Source organism: Macrotis lagotis, chromosome X, assembly GCF_037893015.1.
Source record: "Macrotis lagotis isolate mMagLag1 chromosome X, bilby.v1.9.chrom.fasta, whole genome shotgun sequence".
Classification (NCBI taxonomy): Eukaryota; Metazoa; Chordata; class Mammalia; order Peramelemorphia; family Peramelidae; genus Macrotis; species Macrotis lagotis.
The window spans coordinates 702,542,784-702,555,193 of record NC_133666.1 but is presented as its reverse complement, the minus strand read 5'-3'; the positions used below and the strand labels follow the sequence as shown (position 1 = coordinate 702,555,193).

The 12,410-nt window shown below is 38.7% G+C and overlaps 1 protein-coding gene across 1 annotated transcript in view; it reads right to left on the bottom strand.

The window, feature by feature from the left end:
• Window positions 1-12,410, bottom strand: part of LOC141499673 (uncharacterized) — a 53,000-nt gene that overhangs the window by 31,868 nt on the left and 8,722 nt on the right. The window contains exon 5 of the mRNA XM_074202322.1: window positions 6,265-8,028. Coding sequence (XP_074058423.1) covers window positions 6,265-8,028 — 1,764 coding nt within the window. The remainder of the gene's footprint in view (window positions 1-6,264; window positions 8,029-12,410) is intronic.

Sequence of the window (12,410 nt, the reverse complement as noted above, 5' to 3'; positions counted from 1 at the left end):
TTCTCTACTGCTTGTCAACATGACCAAATTAACAAGCATTATTAAGCACTCTGTGCTAAGTGCTGGGATTTTCTCCATTCTTAAAAAAATATTCATTTCATTCAGACATTCCCTGAAATTATTGTTCTTTCTTTCTTCAGATGCCAAATTCTATATTCCCATTCATTCTCCTCCCAGGAACTCACTAACCCTTTTTGAGCATCTTCCCCAACACCAGCAGCAGAGTCCATTGAAATGGTTCTTCCCAAAGTTATCAAATATCTTCCAACAGTTAAACACAGAGGACTCTTTTTAGTCCTCATTCTCCTCATTATTTTAGCTTCTGACTCTGGTGAGCACCTTCTCTTCTGAAATCTGCCAAGTCATTTTGATATTTTTAGCATTATTTGCCTGCTATATTTGGTCAAATGTTTAATTAAGAAGCTCCTAGATTTATTGAATTTCGAGTCCTATCTGTGGTTGTTATGGCAGTGCCAGACCATGGGTCTTACATGGTATGTAGGCTGGACATTCCTCACCCCCCGTTCTAGATATTCTCTTCTCTCTAGTTTTTTTGTGATATTGTTCTTTGATAGCTTTCTGTTACCCTGATTTCTTTGCTGATTCATCAACTGTGTTATGTCCACCAAATGTAGGCTTTGTCCTGGGTCCTTTTGTCTTCTTCTTAATGATGTCATCAACACTCATGGCTTCAGTGATCCTATCTATGCGAGTGATACTCATTTCATATTCTGTCTTTAGTTAGGATGCCATTGGTATGAGATCATGAAAATATGTACGGGGTAGCTAGGTGGTGGAGAGGATAGAGCACCAGCCTTGGAGTCAGGAGTACCTAGGTTTAAATCTGACCTCAGACACTTAATAATTACCTAGCCATGTGGCCTTGGGTAAGCCACTTAACCCCATTGCCTTGAAAAATCTAAAAATAAAAAGAGAGAAAATATGTATACATATAGTAATAACCAATGGTATCTCACACTGTTGCTGGAGTGGGATTGGGAGAAGGAACAAGAAAAGATGACCTCACGTCATGCAAAGAGGAGGTGACTTGGATGGACTTTGGAGAATTATAGAGTCTTTTATTTCCTGGAAACCTAGAATTTTAGTTTTGTTTGGCAATCTAAGTTGAAGATGCCCCATCTCTGAAATTAAAGAAGTTTTTATAATACATATACTGTAATATGTAGTTAATATGTTGGCTGCTTTTGCTAAAGGCTGCACGAGTGGATGGGTAATATTCGGAAATGAATATGACATAAAAATAAAAAGGCATCAACTTAAAAAGAGAATAGGGAAAGATTTTCTTGATTTTTATTCTTTTCTTTCTTGTTAGGCAATCAGGGTTAAGTGACTTGCCCTAGGTCACACAGTATCAAGTTCCTGAGGCAGAAATTGAACTCAGTTCCTCCTGAACCCAGGGCCAAAGCTCTATCCACTGCACCACCTTGGCTGCCCTTCTTGACTTTTACTGTAAGGCACCTCTGAGTCTGACCTAATTATACATCAGAGTTGCACACAGACTACATGCAAACACACATCAAGATTGTACATGGTGGAAAAATACAAACATCAAGCAATAGTAGGCACTTAAAAAATATCTGCCGACTGTCTGATGGGTCACATGCAAAAACAAAAGCCTGCATTGCCTAGGAAAGTTGTATGAAGGATTAATGGAAATGTAATAGAAACAGAGATGGAGTTGGTACCAAAGGGAAGACGAGTGCGAGTCTTAGCTCTGACTTATTAACGATGTGACTTTGGGGATGATACTTACCTTCTGTGGGTCTCAGCTCAATGACAAAATGAGGGAGTTGGATGAGATGATGACAAAGGTCTAAATGTAGAACTGGGAGTTTCTAATATGATTATTTTGTTTCTTATATGAAACTATGAGAAAACTAGGCAGAGTCATTTTGTCTGGTGAGGAAAATAAAAACGGTAAAGTGGCTTTTGTTATGCTTTTTATCTCTGTTCTTCTAAATATGAGCCTTTGTCCAAAGACCCAAAAGAGGTCAGAATTATTAAATGAATGGAATCACATCAATCTTACTAGGATAGCTAGGATACAATAAGGATTTCTTTTTTTTTTTTTTGGTAAGGCAATGGGGTTAAGTGACTTGTCCAAGGCCACACAGCTAGGTCATTATTAAGTGCCTTTGAACTCAGGTCCTCCTGACTCTATCCACTATGCAACTTAGCCACCCAGAATTTCTTGCTAAATGGAAAAATGGCTCACAAGCTCTTAATCAAAAGTAAAAGAGGTTGGGATAATTGGTTTTATTGTATTCTCATAGGTGACCCCCCAAAAAAAAATTTCCTGGGATACTTGGTCATTTTCAATCACAAAACAACACCATGGAAATAACTGCTGCTTATGCAACAACTTTGGTAAAAGAAGAAGTTATATACAAATAACTCATTATGACTTTTCAAGGTAAAAATCATATCTTTTGGAGTTGGAAATATATAAGGATAGCAAAAAAGACAGAAATACAGATCTTTAAAAAGGGAATGAGAAAGGCTAAAGATAAATAGACCAGACTGAACCTTCACACTTACTGATCATCAATATCATCTTCAAGAGGGGTACCTAGATGGCACAGTGGATAGAGCACCAGCTCTGGAGTCAGGAGGACCTGAGTTCAAATCAAGACTCAGACCTAAAGGGCCTACTATTGCTTGGTGTTTATATTTTGTCTACCATGGGCAAATCACTTAACCCCACTGCCTTGCAAAAACCAAAAAAAACAAAACAAAACAAAAAACTTCAAGAAAAGCACAAGGCGTGGAGATAAAGAAGCATCTACTAAAAGAAACAAAAATGACCAACATTTCATATTCAAGATGAGTATGGAGATAAAAAGAAAGCCCCTAGCTGTTGTGAATGAATTTAAGTTACTTGGTCCAGATAAAATTGATCCAAGGGTCTTGAAAGAACTGTCAGATATGTTTATTAAGCCACTGTCAATAATATTTCAGACTGTGTGTGAGAAGAGAGGTACCACAATACTGAAAGACAAATGCTATTCCAATTTTCTAAAAGGGGAAAAAGCTTAGGGTCTGCAAGTCATAGATAGACCAGTCCACTTGACCTTGATTCCTAGGAAAATTCTAGAACAGATGTTAATGGAGATGATTAGTGAATAGCCAAAACAGCAAAATGGTCATCACCCGAGGCCAGCAGGGCTTCACCAAGAACAAGCCATGCTAGAGTAAACATTCTTTTCTGGGCAGGATTTCTAAACTAGTAGATAAGGGGAATGCTGTAGATATAAATTACATATTAGCAAACTGGTAACTATTTTTGTGAAGAAGATGGAGCAATATGAATTAGATGATAATACTTTAGATGAATTCAGAACTAGGTGAATGGTCAGACTCAAAGAATAGCAATTAATGAGTATATGTCAACTTGACTCAGGGATCTTTGTTTTCTTTTTAAACACTTTATTGATGTTCTTTCCTTTTTTTAAAAAAAAACATAATTGTCAGTTCCCACCGACTCCTCCCCTACTTCCCAATAAAAACTTTCCTTAGAACAAAAAAGCAGAGTTAAGCAAAATTAATCAAGACATTGGGGATGCAGAATAAAGAGCAGAAATAAGTGAGTAGGATGGAATTGTTGGTAAGCCCGAAAGAAGGAACTCAAGGAGAAAAAATCATTTCTGAAGAAGGGAAAAATAGAGTCTATTGTAATGGGGGCAACAAGCTGAAGCCAAAAGCTGAATCATTAAATACTCATAGGAAAGCACTGAAAGGATCAAGATTCTTATATTCCTGAGGAGGAGACTAGGTCCAAGCATAAGCCAGAGAGAATATTTAATTAATGAAAAGCCCCAGAGATTTCTCTGTAAGCTCAAAATATGTAAGATTCTGGGTTGGGGAGTAGGAGGAAGACATACATTTTTTTGTCTTTGTGCAATTAAGTTCTATGGAAAATAATATGGAAGACATTGAAATACATTCTATAGGCTATAGTCTATATTCTACTGGAATTAGAAATTCTATTTTGCCTGAATTTCTCAACCTACAAAGGTGGTCAACTTCACATTTCTCTTCAAATATATGACAACAAATCATGTTTTGTTGAGGTAACATCACCAGTTCAAAATCTATCATTTGTATTTAGAACAAATTCAGACTTTGTCTCATTATTTATAGTTCCTGAAAAGATTTTTCTATTTTTTGGTCTAATATTAACATTTTTATCAATGATATGAATAAAGGCATAGACAATAGACTCATCAACTTTGCAGATGCCACAAATAGAACACTGGGATGAATCTAACAAAATACAATTCAGCAAAGATAAATGTAAAGTCTATAACTTTGGTTTCAGGCATTACCTTCACAAGTACAAAATGGGATAGTTGGACAATAGTTGTTTGAAAAACATCTGAGGTTTTGAGTGCATTGTGAACTCATTGAGTCAGCAGTGTGATGTGGCAGCCCTGAAGCTAATGAAATCTTGGGCTGCACTCAGAGGGCTTCCAGGAATAGGGATATAATAATCCTATCATACTATTTCCTGGTCAGAGCTCATCTGGAATATTGTTTTCATTTCTGGGCATCATGGTGTAAGAAAAACAATGCAAATCTTCAGTGTTCATAAGAAGGAAATCAGGATGCTGAAGGTCACTGAAGATCGATTGAAAGAAATATGTCTGCTTGGACTGGAGAAAAGTAAACTTGGGAGGATATGCTAGTGGTGTTCAATTATTTAACGGACTGTCGTGTGGAGGAGGTGTTTACACTTGAAGTCAGGAAAAAAGGGGAAGGAAATGGCACACCACTTCTGTATCTTTGCCAAGAAAACCCCAAACGAGGTCATGAAGACTCAGACATGAATGAACAACAGAATAAAAAATTGGACTACCTTGAGAGGTGCTGTGTCCTCCTTATTGGAGGTCTTCCAAGTAGACATTAGATAACCACTCCTTAAGCATTTAAGAGCGGGGGGAATTTCTTTGGAGCATGGGTTGTACCAGATCGCCTCTAATATCCTTTCTAACTCTCAAATTCTTTCTTTCTTGGAAAAATCACAAAAAAAGTCACAATTTTATTTTAACACACAAAAAATGAACTATTGATGTCTGTGTACAGTCTGACCAGGGACTTGTGTGAGCAAAGGTAAAAAATTAATATAACTGATAAAAATAAAAAAAAACGAGATATAGTTCAAATAAATCCAATACAACCTAAACAACTTAGTGATGATGGAAAATGGTATATCAAACAAAGTCAATTCAACAAAGATTTATTAAGTTCCAATGAAATGTAAGACATGGGGTTAAGATTATAAGACAGAAATAAAGCAATCCATCCCCTAAATGAAAATATGCATGGATGATTATTTGCAAAATTCATTCACTAAGTTATTGGGTAAGGGGGCAGGCATCATGAAGCAACATTTGGAATGACCAAGAAAAGGACCTATGTAGGGGAAAAACACGTCAACTAAATGCTGAAGGGAGTTAGGAATTTCAAGAGATAGAATGTAGAAGAGAAAATATTCCAGATCAACAGAAAGGTGCAAAGGCACGAGACAGAATGTCAGGTTCAGGGAACAGAAAGTTGGCCAGTTCATTTGGACCATCAGAATTCATGAGGGGAAGCAAAGTGAAATAACACTAGACAGACAGGTGAAAGTTAACTTAGGAGAAGCTTCATGGAAAAGAAGTTTGTATTTTGTACTAGAGGTAAAAGGAAGCCACTGAAGATTCTTGAATGGGGGAACAATATAGAAAGCCTCATGCTTCTTGATTATAAATTGATTGGATCACAAAGAGAATGGAAACAAGGAGATTAATTAGGAAGCTATTGTAATAATGATAAAGGCATGAACTAAGGTGGTGGCTATGTGAGTAGGAGACAGGTTGTAGAGATAAAATTGATAAGACTTGGCAAATGATTTGAAATTGGAGAGGATTAAGAATGAATGGGATGATGGACAAGAAGAGCAATCAGGAAGGAGTACAGATAACTTTTTCCTCTGTGATTATCAGGGGCAAGACATTGAGCTCATTTCAAATTGGAACAAAATTCTCAGTAAATTATTAGTGAGTCATCTGCTGCAAACGAAGTTGGGGAAGGTGGTTACTGGGGACTTGAACAGAGAGGAAAAGGTTTGGAACAGCTGTTGTATAAAATTAGATGAAAATTACATTTGCCTAAAGGGTTTCCCTTAGATTGAAATTTCTAGTTTTTTAAAAAGAATGCTTTCTCAATACGAACCACAAACTCATTTCTTTCAAAAGGCTCTACTTTCATAAAGCCTGTCTCCAGTGTGAATTCTGTAATGTTGAGTAAGCTGTTTGCTCAGGCGAAAAGCCTTCCCACATTCATTACATTCATATGGTTTCTGTCCAGTATGAATTCGTTGATGTTCAGTAAGTCCTGTTCTGAGACGGAAGGCCTTCCCACATTCATTACATTCATATGGTTTTTCTCCAGTATGAATTCTTAGATGTCCAGTAAGTGCTGTGCTTTGGCTAAAAGCTTTCCCACACTCATTACATTCATAAGGCTTCTCACCAGTGTGAACTGTCTGATGTTGTGTGAGATTTGCTCTTTGGCAAAAGGCCTTCCCACATTCTTTGCATTCATATGGTTTCTCTCCAGTATGAATTCTCTGGTGTCGATTAAGTTGTGTACTCTGGCTGAAGGCCTTTCCACATTCACTGCATTCATATGGTTTTTCTCCAGTATGATTTCTCTGATGTTCAGTAAGTCCTATACTCAGACGGAAGGCTTTTCCACATTCATTACATTCAAAAGGTTTCTCTCCAGTATGAATTCTCTGATGTTCTGTGAGTGCTGTGCTCAGGCGGAAGGCCTTCCCACATTCACTACATTCAAAAGGTTTCTCTCCACTATGAATTGTTTGATGTCTACTAAGTCCTGCACTCCAACGGAAAGTCTTCCCACACTCATGACATTCGTAAGGTTTCTCACCAGTATGAATTCTCTGATGTTCACTAAGCCCTGTGCTCAGGCGAAAGGCCTTTCCACATTCTTTACATTCAAAAGGTTTTTCTCCAGTATGAATTATCTGATGTTGAGTAAGCAGTGTTCTTACTCGAAAGGCCTTGCCACATTCCTTACATTCAAAAGGTTTCTCTCCAGTATGAATTCTCTGATGCTGAGTAAGCCTTGTCCTCTGGCAGAAGGCCTTGCCACATTCCTTACACTCATAAGGTTTCTCTCCAGTATGAATTCTCTGATGCTGAGTAAGTCCTGTTCTCTGGCAGAAGGTCTTCCCACATTTATTACATTCATAAGCTCTCTCTCCAGTATGAATTCGCTGATGTTCAGTAAGTCCTGTCCTCTGGTGGAAGGCTTTTCCACATTCATGACATTCATACGGTTTCTCTCCAGTGTGAATTCGTTGGTGTACAATGAATCGTGTGCTTAGGCTGAAGGCCTTCCCACATTCCTGACATTCATAAGGTTTCTTTCCAGTATGAACCGTTTGATGTTGAATGAGTGCTGAGCTCTGATGGAAGGCTTTTCCACAGTCATTACAAATGTGAGTTTTCTCTCCAGTATGAATTCTCTGATGTCGAGTCAATTTTGATCTCTGTCGGAATGCTTTGCCACATACATTACATTCATAAGGTTTCTCTCCAGTATGGATTCTCTGATGTTCAGTAAGCTGTGAACTACGGCGGAAGGCTTTACCACATTCACGACATTCATGAGGTCTCTCTCCAGTATGAATTCTCTGATGTTGTCTAAGTTCAGCTCTCTGACTGAAGGCCTTGCCACATTTATAACATTCATAAGGCTTCTCACTAAGGCCTGAATTAAAAGTGAAGGATTTCCCACATTTATTATATTCACCTTCTCTATAGGTATCATATTTATGGATCCTCTTTTCCTTATTGCTTTGAAGAGTTTCTAAGTTGGCTTTCAGTTTCCAGGCTTCTCCTAACTTGGAGACACATATATCAACCCTTGTTAGTATTTCCTGAGATGATTCTTTAATAGCAATGCCTAACTTTGGAGTTGAAAACTTGGTCTCCCAACCTGAAAAAAATAAAAAATAATTATTATCTCTATCTACTGCTACAAACATAGTACTGATTTCTGTATTCACTATCAAGAAATGTGATTGGCAAACTATAAAAAGAACAATAACAATAATATAATCTTCTATTCCTAGGGTCAAGGAAAATCACAATCCTTCAAGTGCTAGATAAAGATGAATTATTATTGTTATCATATGTACTTTATAGAGGCTGCTAGGTAGCATACAGAATTCTTTCCTTAAAGTCAGGAAGAATTAAGTTCAAAAACTAGCTCTGTGATTTTTTTTTAATTATTAAGTGTCTGAGACCAAATTTGAACCCACGTACTCCTGACTCCAAGGCCGGTGCTTTATCCACTGCACCGCCTAGCCGCCCCCTAGCTCTGTGATCTTGACCAAGCTATTTAACTTCTATGTACCTCAGGCAACTTCCTAAAATTAAGTCACAATCTAGTTGTAACATGTCTTGGTGGGAAGAGTTTCTTACACATTTATAATATCACAATTAGTTTGAGTCTGTACTGTTTATATACACTCTTTCCATAGCTTCTAAGTTTTTTTTTTTAACATTCAAACTCAACCATTAGAAAAGTAAGTTTTTGTATTTTCAAAAAGAAGAATCTGAGGCGCAAAATGATTTAGTGATTTACTCACAATCTCATTGTTAATAAAGATAAAACTCAGATGTGAAGCAAAGGGGTTTTTTTTGCTACTGTTCCACCCCCCAGGCTTTTTTTGCTTCTCTTCCCCACCCCATGGCACCTGTCTATAAAATCAAATATTTATTTTTTAAAGTTCTCAGGGACAGAATTTATAACAGATACCTAATTTCCAGGGTTTTTTGGCCATTCCATGGCATCTATCCATAATGGAATTAAATTGCTATTTTTCAAAATAGAGGATGGATGACCAGCAGTTAGGGGTGATACAGAGCAAATTTCTCTTTTGGGTGGGAGGTTGGACTGAAATTTTACTCAGTTTTCTTAAAAAGTTAAGATTTTAGAATTCTAAAGAGTCTTTAGTCATTCAGGTAAAGAGAACATGAACATAGGGAATAGTGAGGGCTTTTCAACCCTTCATCTTCTCTGGCCACCTTGAATAGGGAAAGAGAGAGAGAGAGAGAGAGAGAGAGAGAGAGAGAGAAGAAAGGAGGGAGACACAGAGAAACAGACAGAGAGTAAAAGAGAAACAGAGATGGAGAAATTCATTTCCAAAAGTTGCAAAGAAATAAGAAATAAAGAAATGAAAAAGAATTTCTTCAAAGTTGTGACAGCTCAGAAATATGGTAAAAGGAAGGTGGGATATGGAATTTCCATATAAATGCCTATTTTAATTTTTATTTATCGAGAACCATGATGGACAGGATTGCCAGGGGAACAGCCTCACCTGACTTGACCAGGGCTGAAGGAGTCACTTTGCTCCTCCTGGACACTCATGTTGATGGTCACAACCTAATCTCTACCACATCAACTCAGTTGGGTTCACAAGGCACATGACACAGTGAGATTGCTGGCCATACCTTCCCATCTTGTGCTAGAGAAGCAGAATTTTCTGAATTCAAATGTTCCTCTTTTAATCAGCCAAGTATAGCATCTCTGCCTTCATTTAATACAATAAATAAAGATGTTGAATGTTAGAGGAGCAGTTCATAGGGCAAGCTCCGGAGAGCTTCCTGTCGAATAACATCTATTCACTAATAACAAACTTTGGGTCCTGACTCTCAACTAACTTCAAATCTTATCAACCAACTTTTCCAAATCCTCACATTATAACTCACAGTAAAGAATGAGAGCCTTTGTTGAAATCCATGTCTAACCCTCCTTCCTTCCTTCCTTCCTTCTTTCCAATGGGGTTAAGTGACTTGCCTAAGGTCACACAGCTAGGCAATTATTAAGTGTCTGAGACTAGATTTGAACTCAGGTCCTCCTGATTCCAGGGCCAGTGCTCTATTCACTGTGTCACCTAGTTGCCCTCATGTCTAACATCTCTACATTATTCTCCTTGGTCTACCACTCTTCCAAAGAGTTAAAGAAAAAAGGGAAAGAGGTCAGTTAGTTATTGATACTTTGATTCACACTGCCTATTGTTAGGCTTTGATTGTTTCTCTTTGAGGAAAGGATCCTCTTTGGACAGAGCTGTACCAAATCAAAGTAGGTAATCTGTGAATCCTTACAAAATGGTCTAAGTTGAAAAAGGAGAATCAGGATGAAAATTGCCTTCTCTATTGACCAAGCTAGATAGCATAGTGAACAGCAAAAAACATAAGCATATAGCTACAAAGCTACAGGTGAAAATGCTCAGTAATTTAAAGGAAAGCCAAGAAAGGAGTTAGCACCTGTCCAACTTGTACATGATCACAAGTATCTTCTGCCATGGATTCAATAAGTCGAACCCAGGCCTTTGCATGGCAGAGTGGGAGCGTTTCGGCCCGGCCCACTGTACTTTTAGATCATTTATTAACTGTCGATGTCCCAGTGACAGGACATACCAACAAACTTGAAGATCTTGCTAAGATGACTGATGAATTGCGGTAATTGATTTTTGATAGATATTGGGAATAATTTGGAATCAAAGGGGGAGAGAGAGAGAGAGAGAGAAATGTTTTCAAGATTTGTTAAAAGGGGTGATGAGTGAAATCTATAAAAAACTAGAGAGTTTGACGTTGATTCTGAGAAAAATTCCAGAGAATAGCATTGATGGGATATTTAATAAATATCCAAGATGAGGCCTGCTTCTAAGATCAGCCTGGACAAGCTTACAAAGGCTTGTGGCCAGTAAGTTGGGAACCTGATAGTCAACTGTTTGGTCCTGATAACCTGGGAAAAATCATACAAGCCTGTCAAATCTGCCTTCATTTAAACAATAAAATGAAAGGACAATGCAAGTCCCGTTGGTCTTTTAAGCTTCTGAAATGAGGGTGGCAGAGCAGCAGAGAAAGGGGAAGACAAAGTTTTTGCCTGATCCATAAACAGTAATGGAACAGCTGGGGGTGGTTGGGAATGTTGGGTAGCCTTTTCTGCTGTTGGCAAAGTACTCTGCTCAACCCTGACATTTTCACCACAAGGGAAAACAAAATATGAAATAAAGAAGATGAACCCACCTAAGGATCTTGGGATGACATGAAGCTATAGTTCAGAAAATCGCTACAGAGACATAAACACGTAAAGGACAGAGTTGATGAAAAGGAGGATACTTCCCTGGAAGACCAACAAAAGTAGGAAAAAAAGGGCAGAATTTCTCAATGGGAGAAAGATTTTGAAGATGAGCAGAAAAGTTTCCAGAAAATGTCTAAGAGATGCTGGATATAGAGAAGAGTCTGCAAATAGATGAAGTTCCCAAATGCCAATATGGAAGAAAAGGAGAATTCACCTTACCAGGGCAGGACTTCATTCTCAGACTTCTCTGTTAAAAAGACAAGTAAAGAATCATGGATGATAAGCTTGAAGTGACCTTAGAAGTCACTGAGTACAGCCCTCTCAATTGATAAATGAGGAAAATGAGGTAGACAGCTGTTAAGAGACTTGCTCAGGGTCACAGAGCTAGAGGTGTCTGAGATGGGATTCAAACCCAGGACTTTCTGCCCCTATATCTATCTATTATACCATGCTGCTGCCTTGTGAGTCTGAAGGGAGCCATCCCCACACAGTGGAAGAAGCCCTAGCTCTGGAGTCAGAGGCCCTGGTTCAAATGCTGCCTCTGAGACTTGCTCCCAGTTGTGTGACATGGGGAAGTCACCATTTCCCTGGACTCTTTCATCTGTCAAGGGGAGAGCTGGCCTGGATGACCTCGGGTCCATTCCTGGTGGATCCAAGATCATGCTCTGCAAGGTGGAAGAGAACAAGGGAAAGGGCTCCTGGAGTCTATATACTGGAAACTTGGTGGGCTGTCACAGCCTGGCCCCTCCTCTGAGCCAATGCCCCTAGAAGATCAGATGAGCCAAAGCAGCCCAGGATGGACCAAGGGAACCATGGACTGATTAAGGAGTGGTGAAAGGAAGGTGACCCAAAGCAGATCTCTTTAAACTCTAGGAATCAGACAAATGCAAATGAAATCAACCCTGGGATGCACCTTACAAACACATTCCATTAGAAACATGCCTCCTCACAAATAATACAGTGAACCTCTGGTGGAGCTGGGGAGACCCAGGCCCAGGTTACCTACTGCCAGTGGGAGTGAAGCTCCTGCCACTTTCTGGACAGAAGACTACTACTCACTGAGAGCTAGAAAAGTAACCTGAGATCCAGGAACAAGAAGCTAGTGATGATGAAAGAATACACAATAATCCCTCTCAGCAGTTTTAGGCCAAACAGCCAAAGGTTAGAAGGAAGTCCCAGGTTCAAGGATAGGGCTGGGCTTGGAGGAGTTCTGGCCAGAGGAGGTC